The sequence below is a fragment of the Plectrocnemia conspersa genome, unplaced genomic scaffold (assembly GCF_051122295.1).
Source record: "Plectrocnemia conspersa isolate PC_06_02 unplaced genomic scaffold, ASM5112229v1 ptg000005l, whole genome shotgun sequence".
NCBI lineage: Eukaryota > Metazoa > Arthropoda > Insecta > Trichoptera > Polycentropodidae > Plectrocnemia > Plectrocnemia conspersa.
Window position 1 is genome coordinate 16,247,930 of NW_028277169.1, and position 20,443 is coordinate 16,268,372.

The 20,443-nt window shown below is 26.5% G+C and overlaps 1 protein-coding gene across 6 annotated transcripts in view; it reads left to right on the forward strand.

Moving 5' to 3' along the window:
- LOC148234949 (irregular chiasm C-roughest protein-like) overlaps nucleotides 1–20,443 on the forward strand; it is a 306,152-nt gene that overhangs the window by 236,288 nt on the left and 49,421 nt on the right. For all 6 annotated transcript variants that reach the window (XM_088186132.1, XM_088186136.1, XM_088186138.1 and 3 more), the window contains 3 exons: nucleotides 2,128–2,278; nucleotides 7,451–7,531; nucleotides 8,955–9,106. In XM_088186132.1, coding sequence (XP_088042258.1) covers nucleotides 2,128–2,278; nucleotides 7,451–7,531; nucleotides 8,955–9,106 — 384 coding nt within the window. The remainder of the gene's footprint in view (nucleotides 1–2,127; nucleotides 2,279–7,450; nucleotides 7,532–8,954; nucleotides 9,107–20,443) is intronic.

The following is a 20,443-nucleotide window of genomic DNA, read 5'->3' on the forward strand; positions in this document are numbered from 1 at the left end:
TTAATGTATTATATATTATTTCTTTATAAACTAAAAAATACAATAATTTAGTCTCAAACTTTTAATTTAATCTTGAATTTAAGATTAGTAAATTTTGGCAAATATTTTTAAAAAGAAAGTCGACGTCTACAAAAGTAAAATTTAATAGAAATTATACTATTTTTTCTGTATTTTATCAAAAAGATTAGTCCTACTAAAAACCTAGTTAGTTTTTAAAAAAACATGACTAGTACTGTAGCATACTTTTCTGTTAAATATTTGTGAAAAAAATATTTTAATCTGTCTCTATCATAAAATAATAAATTGCAGTATTTCATAATAAAACAATTGTTGATATATAAACCAGACCATTTTAATGTATGAGAATATGGAATAACGGACTACATTAAAAATAAATATTTAAACTTTCCATGTAAAATATAATTCAAAAGTTTAAAACAATAGTTAGATAACATCTCATTCACCAGTTATGATCATAACCATTCAATATGATATACTGGTAAACGCGGTTTATTGTTTCACGCAACTTAAACTATTATTCGACGTCAAAATTCAATTTCCGCACCAATCGCCGTTTTGTGTGTTATATCTAAAACTCGTATGTAAACACATTTTATATACATCCATGATATCAATATCAAATAAGTAAGAAACTATTTTTAATTTATTTCACAATTTACTATTTCTTTAAATTACATAGAAAGTATTTTCATTTTTATAAAAATGTTCTAAAGCAAAATTATGAAATAAATTATATTAAAACATAGAACTGGTTCTTTGACAAGTATGGGATTAAAAATAATTAATAATACTCTTAAATGGGAATAAATTCTGAATTATATAATTGGCAAAATTAGAATTCAATCAATAAAACACAATAAAAATCACGCGTTCTAATTTAATTATAATAACACGCGTGAATTAACGTTTAACAGTCGATTCCATCAAAAATTGATTTGTTTATTATTTCGAGGTTGAGATAAGAGAGACCGTCGGGTGCTAAAGCAACAAAATAAAAAGTTGTCAATTGGCCGGTCACAAAAGGCCATCGAATAAGGGGTAGATAAGAGGATTAAACGTCGGGGGTGGCGAAAAGCGTGGAAGAGGGTGAAAAGTTGGTCGCAGGGGTACAAACACCGGGCATAAAATTCAATTTAAAGATAGGAAATGTGAGGACATCGTTAGGGCTAATCTCGTCGGGAATCTGGATAAGTTTTGTTCGACCCCCTTTTAAGATGCAGGCGAAGTTTGAGAATGTCGAACGACCGACCATTTCAAATGGAATTAATCGCACCAGTTTTCAATGTAATTCAAAAATAGCTAGATAAATTTTAATATCGCTTGACGAAGTTCAGTTAAAATGTGCTCTAAACAGTGAACATTGTAAAAATTACATACATTTAAAAGTGATTTTTCGATTCATTTAAATAAGAAATAGATTTTGGGATAACTTAATATGTTGTATTAACTTTTTATACAATATAATATCAGAGAGTAGCTTAACATATTAATTTAATATAATACAATTTTATTGCAATTGAAAATTATTTTATTTAATAAGCAATTATCTTAGGATTCTGAAAGAATTCATTATTTAATTACCCGTAGCATTAAAGCAGCAATTAGATTCGTCCCACATTTTTAAAAATAAAAAAAAAACAACATTACGTATTCCAAATACGTTTTGTGGGTAGATTTGCAAAATTTGAATACGCGTCGTACTAAAGCATCTTTAATTCAAGTTATTTTCGTTACCAAAGTGTAAATATTAATGCAAGGATTTAAATAGATTAACGTTTTAAGCGAAACATTGAGCCTGACTTGGGAATGAGGATAGTTTTACTAATAATATGGATTAGGAAAATCCTTTGATATGCAAGAGCTCACGCATACGCAATAATATGATATATGTATGTACGTTATAATCGCACGTTAATCCGTAAACCGCGTACTTGTCACATATATATTATATGTATAAATTCGTTCTTCATATTTTCTTAATTATAACCACTTAATTATTATCTCAAGTCGAGAGTCAAATTAATGATTATTTATTAATGCGTAATAAATATACTTATGTTATGATTTCAACATGAAAGTAATATTTATTTTTATTTTTATTTTTAGACGGCAATCGTAGGCTCAAGAGTAACGCTTCCCTGCAGAGTTGTGGGAAAATCTGGAGTTCTTCAATGGACAAAAGACGATTTCGGTCTAGGAGCTCACAGGAATCTTAGCGGCTATGAAAGATATTCAATGGTTGGCAGCGACGAAGAAGGTAATATCCCTATCCTAAATATTATTCATATACATACATATCTACGTTTATATCTTTAGATAGCGACATTTTCTATTGTAGGTTTATATTATATTTTTAAAAGTATCTGGTATACGTGTGAATTATATTTATTTTGTGCCAAATATTATTTGAATATGCTAAAAATATTATTAGAAGAATTTTCATTGCTATTTTTATTTACAGGACATTGTCAAAATTGTTTAAGTACATGTCTTAATCCCTAAAAAACGGGATTTGGTCATGTACTTTTCTTTAAAATTCAACTGATTTGTGTAACTTCAATTTTCAGATTTTATAATGCTAAAAATATATTTATAATCAATGAAAAATTTATTTTGGAATATTAATTACATTTAATTTAGGTGTTTAAGGACATCATTAATATTTATTAGATAAAAATTATAAATCAAAATTATATATAATAAGTAACATATCAAAATTAGGTGAAATATAAATGTAAAACAACCAAGAATCAGATTATAATAAATTTCGGGAATCGTGCTTCGTACATTTTAGAATTATTAGCAAACATTTTTTTTATTTGTAACAATCTAGGGCTTTTTAATTATTAATATAATTGTACAATATTTTTACTACAAATAAAAGCACATTAATTTTATGTAAATTTACCTATACATTTTATAAGTTTTTTTTACATGATTTTGATCTTTTTTTCCCATGTTTAATGCAAATTAGTAAGATTTTAGAAAGCATTAAAACATTTTTATTTAAACAAAATATTTTTAGCAAGTACAAATTTATTTTGGTAGAAAACGTATATGTTACAGTGAATGTGTTTTTTTCAGTGAAATTATATTTTTACTAACTAGGTCATTGTAAATGTATCGAACTAACGATAACTGTATAGTTAAACGTACGTTTTGAAATTCATCAGAGTAGTAGTGGTTTATAATAAGTTTTATGACTTAAATTTCTATTTCTTCTTTTTTGATTCGTTAAAATAAACGTTGATATTGGAAATATTTACTTTTTGAATTATTAGTTGACTTAAATAATTCAGATTTAATACTTTAATAATGTTTTAATTGACATAAAAAATGTTCTCTTTTGAAATGCATATAATTTCATCAGCACCTGTCAGTAAAATTAAATATTCACTGGTATAAATATTTTGCTACCTGTAGAATGTATTTCGATATGATTTCACTGAAATTCTAGTAAAACTATATTTTCATTAGTATTACACATTTACTGTAACATATAAGTACCAGGCGCGAGCGGTGAGATACTTTCCCTCTTGATCGCTTACGTGTTAAGTGACGAGAGTGAGTGAGAGATAAGAGCATGCGGTCCGCATGCCCTTATCTATCATTCCCCTTCGTCACTTAACACGCGAGCGATTGAGAGGAACAGTATTTTACTGCCCGCCTCTGATATGTACAATTACATTAAGTGATGGATTGAAGCAAATTTAGAAATATTAGTTTTCTGTATAAAAAGCCAGTAAAAATGTACATTTTCATCACAATATACTAATCCTGCGTCTAATTCTACATTCAAATAGTAAGAAATAGTTTTAAATTTAAATAAATATTTATGTATAAAAGTCTAAATTCGTCTTAAAATGTGTTTTTAGATTTCTCATCTCTTTTAATATAATTTTCAATGAATATTTTTTTAATATAATGCAATTTGTCTATTTTTTCAATAAACCATTTTCTCAGGAACTATGCACATAATTTAAAAAAATGTATGAAGTCTTTCACTCGAGGTTTTCTTTAAATAATTAACATGAAATTATAGGCAAATCTCAATATTATTTTATTATCTGAATATAGGTTAGTCGTCGGCAAATGTAGCAATTCTGATCTGAGGAAGATTTATCGTGTATAATAAATACAGCATCGGTCCAAGAATGCTGCTTTGAGGCACACGCAATATTTATTTTGTGTTATAAATTTTTGTATTTATTTCTCAGATCTTAATTTAGATGTATCGATCACTTAAGTTAGCCTTAAAAATTAAATAAAATTTAAAAAATAGTACATACTTTTTTAATGCTTATTTTTTTGTATATAAACTAGACAATTATTATTTTCCAATAATTTATAGAAATCTATGAATATATCCTTAACTAATTACTTTTTCTTAATTATTATTAGAGGTTAAAGCCAATAATGTTTTGGCTGATTTGTGCTATATTTAAACCGTATATATATTATAGCTAAATCTGTGCTTATATTTTATTACATAAAAATAACATATTTTCTATCCAAATATTTATTTGTATTAATTACTTCTTAATTATTGATTTCTTAAATGTAAACTTTTGCTTATACAAATTAATTTAATATAAAAAAATATAGTTTAAGCAACAAATAGCACTTTACTATCATTATTTTATACCATATAGAATGTACAACTGACCTAAATATTTATCCACGAAGTTCGGAAAAGTTGGAAGACTTTTATTTAACGCGATAGATTTGAACTACTTTTTTCTTTGAGTGGTTCTAAAATACAATTTAGTTTACACTATTTCTTTAAGTATGCGTATTGATTAATCAATTGTTTTATATATTTAGGAATTGCTCTGTGTCTTTATAAATCGTGACCCTTTCATTTTTTTCCCGGCGCTTATTAGCGTTCGCCGCAGATACAATCTTTGAACATTGTTTTAATTTAAGCCTTCAGGCGAGAGGGGAGGATTTTTTTGTGAAAAAAAGGAAATTTAAAATGTGGTCGTCCGCGGAAGGGGATGCTCGTAATTTGGATTCTCGTTTCCGCTTCCGTCCGGATGATCATCGCAGCCGTGCTGCTTGCATTATGTGCCTGTGGCACGAATCGAGATATTTTTTTTACTCGCACACAGATTGTTGCTTCCTTTGAAAATGTGGCCCATAAATTTCCCTTGATAAGTCCATTTACAACATGATTGTTTTTAATTGTGTTTCCTGAAAAGATAGATACACCTAATTAAATTTTTAATTAAAATATACACGTCAAGTGTATTTATTATTTAAATTACCCTCAAATTATCAAAATGTATCGCAAACATATCTATTTTAGATTCTTTATTAAAATATAATTTTAAATAATGCTTTATCTATTTATATAAAATTACACTTGTTTTAATAATTCGATTATACGTTTATGAATTTTTTAGCTTTCTGATAAAAACAGGTCTGTGTTACAAGATATTTTACTTACTTTTTCAAACTGTCAAAAAATATTTTTGCACAAATTCCATTTTTAAACAAAAATTCATGAATATATTATGCAGGTTTTTAAATTTCATTTTTTCTGCTCTAAAAGTTTTGAAGTTCGAGCTTTCGTTTGCAATGTAGCATTAAACATCAAATTAGTACTGTTCTTCTTCTGTGCATATTATTTAAATATACAGAAAAAAACTCATCTAAATATTATAGCAACATAACGGACATTTTTTTATAAAAGCAAAGAGTTCATTTTTTTATTAAATTGCTCTTATTGATTTCTTAAACTCTCTTGAATTATATGCTATTTTATGTTAATTGAATTTCTTACGTAACCAGTTATCAAAATGCAATTAAAAAAAATGTTTAATTTTTTCATCATTAATTACTCATGCATTATTAAAAATAACTTATTTAATTAAATCAAAATGCCTAGCTTTCTATTATGTTGACAAATGATGTAGTTATTTCGAGGTAAATTGTTATTGTCGACATATGGTATGTGTTACTAATTAACTAGTTAATTTTGAGTAATGTTTCAATATATTGGATCTCTCACATTCAAACAGTAATTAAACCGATATTCAAATTTAATTACTTTAATCATATGAGTGGATGCTGAGAGCGGCTGAATGTCATAATAAAATATGGATATAGCTATATAGAATATGTATTAATATAAATAATTAAAATTTAATATAATAAATTTTTATGTTTTTTTACGTTTATGTTGCTGTATCATTGATTAGAAAATTGCTTATAAAATAGATTAATTCATAATTTTATTTAATACTAACAATAAAATATTATGTTAATTCAACAAAATATCGATTCTCAGCCAACTTATCTGCTTATATTTACAAAATTAAGCAGGAAGCACACCGGGTTTAATGGATCTTCTGGATGTTTCGTATTACACGCTCATTTGGCCAGAGAGCAGCAGAAATAATTTCTTACTCTTGTGTGCAAATCCTATGGGTATATCCCCGACTCGGTCGGGTACTTGGTACTATATATCCTGTATATCAGTTCTGCGTGACTTTAACCAGTCGGTTAAGTGAATTATACACCACCGGAGAGGCGAAAAGTTACACGACCCCCTCCTTCGGGGACACCTTAAAAGGGTGTATTCTGCGATTAGAGGGTAGAAATAATTAACAATAATACCACCGCCTTCTCCTCGTCTTGCGTCGAAAGGTCCCTTTTAATTTTGACAACGCCACCCGAAATGATAACTCAGATTTACAGCTACTCTTTTGTATTAAATCTTCCGTATCAGAAAATTAAAATCTTCCGAGTAGCAAGCGTTTTACACCAGCCTGATACTTTTTTTCAATTTCGACTCGTTTTTTATAGCAAATATTATAGCAATTATTATTCGAATTAAAATCAATTTTTTAAGGAAATCTCTTATTAAATTTAAAGCAAATTAAATATTTAGTAAATTATATACAGGGGATTTATTTAAGACAAATTCAATATTATTTATTAGGTAATTAACACATTTTTGTAATGAAACTGTAATTGATATTAATAAAAAAAATGTAGATGTATAATACTAGCTTGTATATGTGTTATTTTAATACTTAATTTTATTAAATTGTTTTAAAATATTTTTTACACGTTACAATAACTAAAATATTGCTGACGGCTTCGCGCAAAATATTTTCGAGAAATCTTTTTATATAATATACAATAAATATTTATTGCATAAAAATGAAAAGTTCCAAAATTAAGTGTTACTAACTTAAGTGTAAAATAAAACGTTCATTTTTGATTTTGCATTATTATTTTTTTTATTAAATCTTCCGTTGTAACCTGACATAGTTTAAAATAAAATAAATTAAAAATGCTTATAAGTTATATTTTATACATATTTTTTTAAGAATAAAAATTATTATATGTTTTATAATACACTTTAAATACAAATTATTAATTTTAATCATATTAAAATGTATTTTTTTTTATATTTCAGGCGATTTTTCGTTGGACATATCTCCTGTATTACTTGAAGATGACGCTCGATATCAATGTCAAGTTAGTCCTGGATTACAAGGTTAGTTTTATTTATTTTAATCTTATATAATTGTATAAAACTACCTACATACTTATATATTAGACTATACTTTTATAAAAATCCATACTAGTAAAACTTTAATTCCATTTGATAATGTCACACACTACATCCCTTCTTCTTACTCAACAGACATTTCCATTTCTCCCGGTAATCCCGAGCATATGAGCTACAGTCGTTTTCCGTACGACGAGAGCTTCTACAACTTACCTGTTTTTAGCCACCACGTTTCACTGTCAAGAGTTAAACCAGCGAAATGCATTGTTTCAGAAGTTTTATTTAAACCATTATACTCTCTTACTACTTCGTATATACATTTATATAGAAAAACATTTTCAATTAAAAACTCCCAACCCACACAAGATATTTTTAATCAATAACCAACCCAATCGGCTTTCAACAACAATACAATTCACCCATCCACGCATTCAAAAACTGTATGCAAATACATATATTTTGATGATATATCGTTCGTGACGGGACGGCGTCATCAATTTCCGAATGTCGAATCACAGATACGTCACGAATCGCCTTTGAAAATTGATTATCTCTCCTGCGTTTGATCAAACGTGCAACTACAAAAATAATAGTGATTCGAGAGATTTATATGAATTTTCCTGAATCTACCATGTATACTATTTTTGTATTGACATATATATGTATCTCAAAATCAAAGTTTTCCCATATCCGTTCTCCATCCCGCAAACTATATATATATGTATATATAGGTTTACTTATATGCACACTTTAATTTATTTATAAATAAAAATTGCAAATTGTTCTATAAAATATGATATTTTTATTTTTTTGTGATTTGTGATTTGTGAAAAAACATCTTGTTTTAGTAAAATTAAATTGGTGAAACGCAAATCTTGCTAAAGTGTAAATTATATTCAGCTTACTTTGTTTTACTGTAGATGTCATATTATCAAAACTAAAACAGAATAATTAATTGATTTTAATTTTAAGCATCTAAATTTTTTTTTTTTTGTAAAAGTATAGTATTTTGAACTATATAAATATTTTAAATATTTAGTGACATTTTTTTTTTATATCAGACAATCTAACAAATTAAATATTTTAAATTTAAAATTTAATTTTAAATTTAAATTGTTAATTAATTGTCTTAAAAAACAAACCAACTTTAATCATTTCCTTTTGTCTTTACACAATTAAGTAAAATTACTATTGTGAATTTTTTTTCTACCATTAAATTTTGTACTTAATAAAAAACATACTTAACGCTTAGTTTTATATTTGATAATAAATTTGAACTTAATATTCTTTTTTTATGTTTTTATTGTTTATATACACTTTTATAAAAATCCAGTTGCAACTGCACCATCATAAGTTGTGTTTGTCCCCGATATCTCCTTTCTTGTGACTAAATCGTTATTCTTGTCAGGTCAAGCCGGCATCAGGTCACGTTTCGCGGTGCTGTCTGTGCTCGTGCCACCGGATCCACCGAAAATTCTCCAAGGACCCAAGCTGACGGCCACCGAAGACCAAGAGATTGAACTCGAGTGTGTTTCAGTCGGTGGGAAGCCGGCCGCAGAGGTATTTAACTTTTCACATGTACACTTTTTAAAAGTTACCCATAGCACTGGACGTGACTTGCATTATTTCCCCGGGTTATTTTTTCAGTTTCTGCTTTGCTCTCTTTGTGGTCCGACACTGTTCAGTTGTTTCGGATTACTTGAGAAATACTCGTAAACTAGAACTTGTCTAGACAAATACTCTGCTCGTGTAACGAGTAAAGAGATACACTAACTGAATACACCTAAAAAATCTATACTTGTATATTATGTAGTGTTTGAATAAAATATTAAGAGTCCCTGCAATAAACTCTCGCCTCTAGTGCACGTAAAAGATGACCACTCATACGTGAGTCACATTTTACAATATATTAATATAATTTAAAGTGCATTTCTTTCATAGTTTAATATTATTCAAATAAAGCTAAATATAACTAATATTATTTTTTTCAAACAATAAACACTATTTTTTTATTTTATATATATATTAAATAATAATTTTTTATTTATTTATTTATTTTATAAATATATAATATTAAACTTTTTTGCTCGTTAACTAATATACTTGCCAAATAATATTTTTGAATTTTTCATTCTAATATGCATAAAAGTATTATATAGATTAGCTTCAAATCTATATTATTGAAGAATACTTAATAGAAATAGTAATAAAAATACTATTTAAAATCATTTATTACTACTATTTTATTTATTTTTTTAAGAATATTTTTAAATTCAATCTATATTTAAGGACTTCATAGATTAAAGCACTACAATTGCTATTTTAATGTTATCAACTATAAATGAAATGATACATTTCTCTGCCTTAATTAATTCTCTAATATATTTTTAATATGTTTCTTTTTTGTATTTTAAATATTAGTCTAATTTATAGACATTTATGGATTGTACTAATATGTCAGTTCTATTTAAAGAAAAACATTTTTTACAATTTTTTTTTTCATGAGACTTAAAAAGTCTTCGATACAAAAATGTTAAATTATTATTTTATCCCACATTGTATGAAAAAATATATATTAAGCCTGATTTAATTTAAAAACGACATTTTGCTCGTTGATATTTTCCATATTTTAGGTAGTTTTTATAAATAAGCACAATTTGTTTCTTTCAGGTGGCAATTTAATATGATAACAATAATACAATTTATCTAAGGGTGATCTAGTTTTATATTTATTTTTGTTAAATACTTCTGACGCTATTTGTCTAATATGTGTTAAAAATTTCATGATATGTATTCGCAAAACAGGTTGCTATTTAAATATTATATTTCTTGGACAGACCTTTTATCGAAAAAAAGCTCGAGGTTTTCTTTGGATGATGAACGCATAAAAAATAATACATAAACCCTTTGAGTAGTAGGTAATTTAAACACATTTGTTAATTTGTTAGTATACACCTGGTAATGAGTTAACTTTATGTGTTTTTTCATAATTATTTTTATTGTTATATAAAATAACAATTTATTTAATTTTCGGCTTTTGTGGCTTTTTTTATTATCAATATAGAGGCTCTCAATTTTTTTTTATAATTTTATTATAACATATTTTTTATTATATTATTTTATTAGTATTATTTTCTATAAAAATCATTTACAATGAATGAAATAAAATAATGTTTTTTATTTATTATTTCTTTGGTTATATATGGTAATATATAACCATCTGGGGTGCCTCAAAACAGTAAAAGATCGACCGCCGTACATATACGGCAATACCGCTCAAAGGGTTAATTTTAGGAAAGACTGATACTTTATCAATATTAATAGTCGAACACTTTCAACTGGTATCAGTGACAAAAAACTTTATAGGCACAAACATATATTTTTAATACATACATATAATTTGATTCAACATCATTTTTTAATAAATGTTTATTGCAATACGATAATTAATTTTACAAACAAACTATGTTATTAATTTATAGCCATTTTCATGTTTACAACTTCGTTTTTAGTTACTATAGCTATAGTTTAGTTTGAAATATAAATAAAGTATCTTTTACCATTTAAAACGACGGAAAAAAATAAAAAAATAGAAAAATAGATAATTCAAGCATATTTAGTTACAGATCTTAAACCATTAAAATGAGCTTTTGAGCCTCTTAAGCAATATGTGCTTTTTGAATTTTGTGCTTCTATAGAAATTTAAGATTCTATTTATCATACGCAAAATATTTGTACAGTATTTTCTAGTATAAAAATGATAATGTTCTATTGCTAGTATTAAATTTAGTTTAGTTTAGTGTATTGGGATAAGTATAAAGAGGTGCACTTTGTGTTATATGAATATATTTATTTTAAATGACTTTAAATGATACAAAATAAAATGTATTACTATTGTTTTAAAATAGGTTTAACCAATTGATTGTGTATAAGGATTTTGGAAATATACATTAAGCGCGCTTTTTAAAATAAATATGGGTCTACAGACCGCAATGGCAGCAAGCTCTTTAGAGCAAGATTTTAAAATGTGTCCTCAATTTAAGCACAAGTATTAAACGCTAGATTTTTATTTTACGTTATTACACTTTTCACTTTGAAAAGGCAGTGGCACAGTTTGTATACGTTTCGTAAATATAATTAATTATTTTTAATTAAAGTTAATTTTTTACCTCTACAAATATTTATTGAAGCTTCCTAAATATTTTTGATTATTTTAAGACTGTAAGCACTAGTTAAAATAGCTTTATCGTCAGCGTATATAGATAGATTCGTATTTTATTATTTGGAAAATCGTTCGTATACAAAATTAAGAGAAACGGTCCGAGCAAACTTACTTGAGGAACTCTAGCTGGAATTTTATCCGATATAGAGAGTTTATTACTTAGGAAAATAACATAGCTTTTATCTTTCAGGTGTAAGTGTATTATATAAGGAGTCTAATATTTGTATAGCTTGTGAAGCAAACTTTAATGCCATACCGTGTCGAAATATTTTTATATATCTAAAATTAAGAGATATGTACATTTTTCAGTATTAAAATTAGCGCATTGTCGAATGATTTTTACGAAAGCCAAACTCTTGGTTAATAATTTTATATTGTATTTTTTTAAATATTTTAATAAAATAGAGTTATAAACTGATGCGAGTAAATCTTAATTTTTTTTTAAGTGTTCGGGAAATACCTAAGATATAAGCAAACTTTATAAATGTTAAGTAATGAATACCATTTACAAAAAAGGCATATGATCGATTTGTTATCTTATCTGCAGATTTCAGGACTTTTTAATTTTCAAATTCGTAATGGCACTCAAAATTTTCCTATGCTTCGAAAATTGTATCGTTATCTACCGTGATTGCTTCTATATTTGATCGTTCTATTATTTTTTATGAACCAGTAACATTAAATATAGTTTATGAGTAAATTAAATATTTTTTTATTTTATGGTAAATTTAATTTTTTACGTAGTAAAAAGTATTTCTACTGTACGCCTATTAAATAAAAAAAATACTACATTTGATTGATACGTTTTTCAATTATATTTCCACATACATGTTAACCATGTAGTCAAAAATGTCGCATGTGTATAATGTCACTCAAATATAATTTACTCGTCTGCCTTCAGAGTAAATTGCGTATAACGACCCTAATGGATAGATAAGTTAGTTTTGTCGAGTCACATAGTAGACGTTGAATCGAAATATAATAATACTAAGCCTGGTTCGATAGGCTTCGCCGAATACAAATAGTAATCATATAATTATATATGCATATAGTTTGTGTTTACATTCGACATTATCGTTATATATTGTGGATAAAAGAATATTGAAAGATCATATCGTATAATGAAAAATTTGTCAATATTAGTTAATAACATGTATGTTTATATACATACATGTACATCACTTGTATTGAATGATAAAAACATATATTAAGATTGACATGAAAACTTCCACAGTACTTCTAATGAAAAAAATATTACTAAATTCAGAAACATGTCGAGTTATATTTTATGTATTTAACCGCTAATTTAATAAAACTTTATTATATAATCATACGCTCAAACTTGGGAACTGATATAAATGACCCGACATCCCCAACATGCAATCGGGTGATCAGAACGTGTGTTATACACGTTGGTGATAGATCATCCCTGACCGTGGGATACGGTCCGAGGTATTCGTAGGTACATAGGTAGAAAGATATATTGGAACAAACTTTCTGGCAGATGTGTACGAAAAGCTGGATGGTGAGGGGTGGGGGCGTCTTTATGGACCGCCCGCCAATTTATTCAGTTTTATGGCGCATAAATTTTGACGTAGAGCAGATAAGAATTCGGAATTTGCCTATCTTTTATGGCTTCGATACTAACAATTTCCGGAGAGCGGTGATGAACTTGCATTATGTACTCATTCGTCCGGCGGGCCGTAGTTTACGCTATATAGTATATATGTTTTCTTCTTCGGCCGCCTAAACCCTTCTGCCCTTGTCACTAGGTCATAAAACGTCGGCTGGAAAACTGTTTTCCTCGTTTATTTTTTATTTTTTGCTTCTTGGCCCAGTCGTAAACCCCAGCCAGGATGTGACAGTTCAATCAGAAAGCCGTTGAGATGTGTGTATGGAAATAATGTTTATTGTGTAGTTTTTCTCTTTTTATACTGTTTGATGTGTTTTTTATTACGACGGCGTTTATTCTAAAAAAAGTTTGAGATTTTCATCTATTATATTGTATAGTTACAGTTTAATCTAATATTGTATAACACATGTATTTTAAAACACATACATAGCAACATTATACATTTAAAAACAATGTAAGAATATTTCTCACTAAGGTCCGAAAACAGATTCTTATCATATTTTTGAAATCGATAGTATCGCAATTCTAAAATTATACGAAACCAGGTATTATTTTACCCGGACAAAAAAATCTTATTGAATCCACTGCGGTCCAATTTATTTAATCACATAAATTAATCTTCTTACTTATTTTTTATATATCAATTATTTTGGGTATACCCGTTCCAGATATTGCGACCACTATCTGAAAAAACTAAGAATGGTTAGCTCTATCCTTGTAAATAGTATTTAGTTAATTATTCACTATTGTAATTTACACAATACCAATGGTTCTCAACCTATTTTTAATTATTTTTGTATTACTTTGATTTATGAAACATTAAATATATGTATGTATGTACATTACAATTACTTATATATTTATATATGCTTGTCCATCGTATGATATTTCTCGAAAAAATTGTTGTTTTTCTTTAACTATTTTTTTTTTATATATATTATAATTAACCACAAGGGTACCTATTTGATAAGCAACGCCTAGTCCAAATCATAGCGATTTTTTCATTTATGTTACAATTTTTTCGTGGCTTGTTTTAGACCTACTTATACTAGTTAAATATACTTCACCATTATACAGAGTAATCCAATTCGAGTTTCCTATGCTGGCAGCAATGTAAATCAGACAACTGTTAATAATCACACGTGTTCAAAGTGTCAAATGCAGGGACATCGTTTTAACTTTTTCCAGAGGGTGTGGCGCAAAAGTTGGTTCGTCAGTGATCGTTTTTTTTATTTTTCGACTTTATTCATATCCATAGTATTTCAATACATGACATGCATTTTTTAAGCCAAATTCTAAAGAGTGTCCCTATTTAAGATACATATTAAAATCAATAAAATTGAGCCGTAGTAGAAACGCTCAGTTGTCCAGCGTTCTTTATAACAATATTACGAGTATAATAAGTAAAAATTAAATGATTCATATCTGAACCAAATTTTGAGCATTATGAAAGCAAAAAATACAATATATCAGAAGTGAAAAATCCACGTCAAAAGCAATAAAATCGTGTAGTCGCCATCACAGTAAAAATGCTCGATTATCAAGCGTTTATATTAAGACTTTTTATAGCAATATTAGAATAAAGCACATCTAAACGGAATTTTTCCCAATAGTAATAATTATTCCTTCTCAAAACTCAAAAATACATGTCAAAAGCAATAAAATCGTGCCATCGTTGTCCCACTGCAAAATATAAAATAAATTAGGCATGTAATGGTTAAACCATTTTGAGCGTAAAAAACGTGCCATTGTCATCGATTGAATTTACTATAAAGAAATTATATTTACTGGCGTTGATAAACTACGCTATTCCTGCATTTCTGTATTTGTAGTGATCGAATAACGCTTATGTGTACCGACACTCGTCGTCGTCGTCGATTATAACTATACCACCACGATAGGTCGATAGTACAGTCAGTAACTTAAAAAATCTGTACTCGAATCCAATATGAATTCTAGTATTTTTTCAAGTTCTATCGTGTTTCGAAAATTGAAATTGGTTATCATTATTTATTTAAAATTGTTTTTTTCGTATTTTTATAATCTCACAGATAAATATCAAATAAAATTAGGCTAGGTCGTGCATAGTGACATATATTGCTTTACATCTATAATAGTAGTTTATAATTAATAAACTAGATGTCATTAATTTACAGACTAATTTTAGTCTAATGTTTCACTATCTACTTGTAGTTGTTGGTTGTATTCACCCCGCTGTCACGCATTAAAATAACTATAGAATTCTCTTTGAATATTGGGTTGGAAACTCTGGATTTTGGACGTCGGATCTGGATCAAGGCTTACAGTTATAATTTATAATAATAGTCACGTACAGTTTATGTAATTCTCGTACTATACATACGTGATGTTTGCGTCGTTTTTCTAAATCTAATCGTTTTTAAAGATAAGGTTGAACTTGTGATTTTAGATGTCGTAGCTAGATCAGAATTGAGGTAAAGAGGGAAGCGGCTGATTTTATTCTTGATGCGAAATGGAAAGAACTGTTATGTTTTCCAAGTCAGGAGTAACTGACGGATATTCTTAATTAAAGTTTCTGTCGATAGCAAATATCGAATATCGAATGTACGTTAAGTATTCATTTATATATGCGTTTTTTATTGCTCTAGCTTCTGTCAACGTGTGCAACAATTGCAACAATTTGGGAGCAAAAATAGATTTATTTATTTTTCTCGTATTTTTTTATACGACTTTTGGTGTACCTGTTTGAGTTTTAACAGGTTAAGATTTTCCAACACTAATTCAACACATTTTTACTGCTGGCTATTAGAAGTTTTCAAAACCATTAATTATATAGTGTATTTAGGCACAAATGCGCCATTAGTAATGCATTTAGATTTGTTAATTTCACAGAATCTTGAATCGTTATGCACTAATTGGCGAATCGTGAAGATTATATGGATTTTTGTTTATCACGCTTTTAACGCGTTAATACAACAGTTCTTTCTCACGATCAATGCATATATATAATAAAATTAGTATTTTATATATAGCCAGGCGGTCTCTACAATATTATTCTAAGCTTGCAGAATATTATTTTAAAGTAAAAGAAGTAATTTTTAGACTGTAATATTTAAATAAAATACATAAACAGTAAACACCTATAAAAATATTTGACTTAACCAGTATTTTGTAATATTTTTACATATAAACCGTATCGATAGATTTTTAATTATCCTTTGATTTTGTCATATATTAATTACCGGAAAGACTTAATAATGCTGACTATAAAATATTTTACGATTATTTAAAGTTAGAGACATTGCTGATATATTAATTTAATATAATGGAGTTAGCTTTTACGTGAATTTTATAAAAAATATTTAGTCTTTTATTCTGATTTATCACTATAGTGATATATAATGGTACTTATAAAAGCAGATATAATTTAAAGAAAATTATTTTGGTTTAAGTCAGTGATTTGTTAATAGAAATTGTAATAATAATTTACTTTTTAAGAGGTGCAAAATACTTTTATTAAAACAAATAAAAGTATAGAAACTTTTCACACACCTTTCTTAATCTATAACTGTTCAATTACAATTAAAACCATGTATTAAATTATTTACATAAAAAGATAAATTTAACTTTTTTCAGTAATTTGAAGTATATGCTGATAATAAAATAAAGAAATCAAAATAGTAAAATTAGAATAATTCTTTACATTAATTTTTCTGAATATCCTACAAAATATATTATTTTAAATCGACAATAATTATCATTGTTGAAGTTTGTTTTACGGCTTGGTAATTACTAATTCTATAAATTGGCCGTTCAACTTAATGCCTTCAGCTTTCACGAAAATGAACTTTGAAAACCGCACACGAATTACAACTACCTTATTTCTAACTAAAACTGGGTCAATGAAGTTGCCTCTAAAGTTTTTTCTTACTATATTTATATACGTTTGTGTATTGAATACATATTAAATATGTTATATATATATAATATATACACAAATGAGTTTTTTTTATTTAATCTTATAAAATGGTTACATACATGTTAATACATATATAATAAATATAAATAAATTTAATAGCTGCAGAATAAATCATTGAGTATGTACCTAATAGACACATTTGTCCAAGTCTCAAATGAACCACAGTTTTTTTCAATTTTTCAATCGTATTTACGAGTTAGTAATTATGTATTAATTAATTGTGATTCTGATCTATCATCATAGGTTAGATTTTCCTTTTTACGGATGATTTTGTAATAAATATTTAAAATAAAATAAGCTATTTTTTGCATAGTCTTATCTATGGATCTTACGCTGTAGTAATGTAATAATCACTAATTTAATCTGATTTAAGTCTGGTGTCTCACTACTTACTTGTAGATTTAGATTGTGCTTTTTAGATACTCATTAGACTAATGCTTGTTATGTTACAACGAAAGATTCACGAATCCCTAATAAAAATAATAAATATCTTGTGATGTTTGTTATCAATAAATTAATAGAAATGTAGTTACCTAAATCTGACTAAAACATTTTTCATCCTTGTTGGTAATCTGATTTTATTATATTGATATCTAATGATTGCTTTATTGCGTGGTTTAAACTTTAAGAGTAAAAAATGAATAGTGTCCCTTAAAAATATCATATTTTTATTATGCTAAAATTTTAGCATAATTGAGTCTTTTAGATTAATAAAGAATCAAAATTTAAAAAATAAATGTATATATGTTTTTCTATAAACCTCATAAGAGCGCAAGCTGTGTAAACATTTCTTCAAAATACCATGAATCTGTAAATCAAATATTGTAAAGTAAATATTTACGAAAATGGCCAAATCATTCAATGGCTCCCCTTGGTCGTATTATATAATCCCCAAAACACAATTTTCATTTTTCGCATAATACCATGAAGTATAAATCACTTCACACGTTTCACACCGCTAAAAACAATTTCATTAAAGCTCGATGTTAATGACTTTTATTGCTTGTTATAAAAATATTGTTTCAAGTATATTAACGCGTATGATGACGTGTGTTTTTGAGGGTGGGTGCAAGAAAAAAATTAACATACATCAACAGTTTGTTCGTTGGAAAATGAATTTCTAAAAGTTTTCGAACTGGGGTGTTGGAAAGTCTTTGCCAAGTTTTGTATTACCGAAAATACATTCGTACAGGCTTAGTCTAAAGCCCTACATTGCTGTAATACGACGTCGAAAATGTGGGTAATTTCCTGGAGACTTGTTTTTGCTTCCCTATTTATAAAATAAAAATCAAATTTATTTTTCGACAACGTCAATAAATATACCATTTTACAATAATTTTATTGTAAAATAATTATTTAACTTGATATATTATACTAAATTATTATAACAATAAATATTTTATTTGATGGATCAACCTTTTTCAAGTGTTTCTGGTTCAGAAATGTAGAAGAGACTTTAAATGAAATAACTATTATAGAGATACTGATATTAAATACTAAAGATAATGAGGTATTTAAATATGTATTGATAATATACACGTTGCATTCCATCATATAAACATGTATGTCACTAACTTTTAATTGCATTTTATTGATAAATAATAAATGCTTTACAGTATATTAAATTTCTGCATAATATATTATTTGATATACTGGCAGTTTAACAGTATTTAATTTTACTAAAAAAATATTGCTTTGATTGCAATGAACATGGAAATCATTTTTCACATGGCTTACTTTATTAAATCAATCTAAAACATATTTAAGTAATTAAAAAACTACCTAACTTAACCTCTTTATTAGTTTTTTTAATTTTAAAGTAGTAATAGGTTTATTTTATGTTAATTATTGAAAGTTTATTTTGAATATTAGATCCAGATTTATTTTATTTATTTTTTTTATTATAAGATTTCAAACATATAATTATGAGATTTAACTAATATGTTGTATTTTTAACAACTAGTGTTACAAATGAGTCGTTGCTTACATATGCACATAAAAGATTTTGACTCAGTGAATGGTTAAATCTAAATTGTGGATAAAAACAATCGTAAGCATGATAATGGCTAAAAACCATTTATATTTGCTATTTTTGTAAACTTATTGATAATATAGAAATTTTCGTTTTATAAAATAAAAAAAATCTCATTTAATTGGATAAAGTAATTTGATCTATAATCTTACTTTCTTTACAAAATTGTTGCTATAAAAGTTACCTTTAAAGCTACAGCTAAGTTTACTTTCTGATTTGTATTAAGAGCAGCATACAAATATATTATTTTAATTGATTAACTGTGTAAGAGATATTTTATGAATTTCTTGTCTTGTAAATCAAATAAAAAGTATTTTTTTTTAGTAATAATCCTTTAATTTAAAGAAGTGATAAAATTTTTTTTAATGCTTACAGGAACTTAAATAATGTAGAATATATACTACATAAAAACGCTCTCTTATCAAGATGATGAATGGTTAAAAATGTTGTAAGAAGTATATTTTATCCTAATAATAAAATTTGCATTAAATTATAATTATCATTATTATAAATTATTAAAATGAGATATTTACACAGAAGCAAAATTTTGAAGTCTCAGTTAAATTGTACTAATATTTGCTATTTTACCGAATTCAACATTTTAAAAAAATAATATATACATCGTGTGTATGTATATGTTAATTAAATATTAGGCTTTAAAAAAATTAGTCACCTTTAATTTTATGTGTCACTTATATAATAAAGTCACACTACTAATTTTATTTGATGCGTTAGTAATTAAAAAATAGACTCCACTTATAAATTTATAAGTGTATATTTATAGTTATAAAATTTTCTTGCCTTGGATTTTTTTTTTATATAATAGTTGACTTTTTTGTTATTGTGTAATATATAATTTATTAATATAGTATATTTTAATATTTATTTTTATATTGCTAAGCAATAACTTTAGGCTTTAAGTAGCTGTTATGTTATGCGCACATATTATATTTACAAGATAAATAGTAAATATCATTCTCATACCACTACAAGCACTACAATAAATCTAATTATTATTCATTCCTACGAAAAACAAATTAGTGTAATACCAA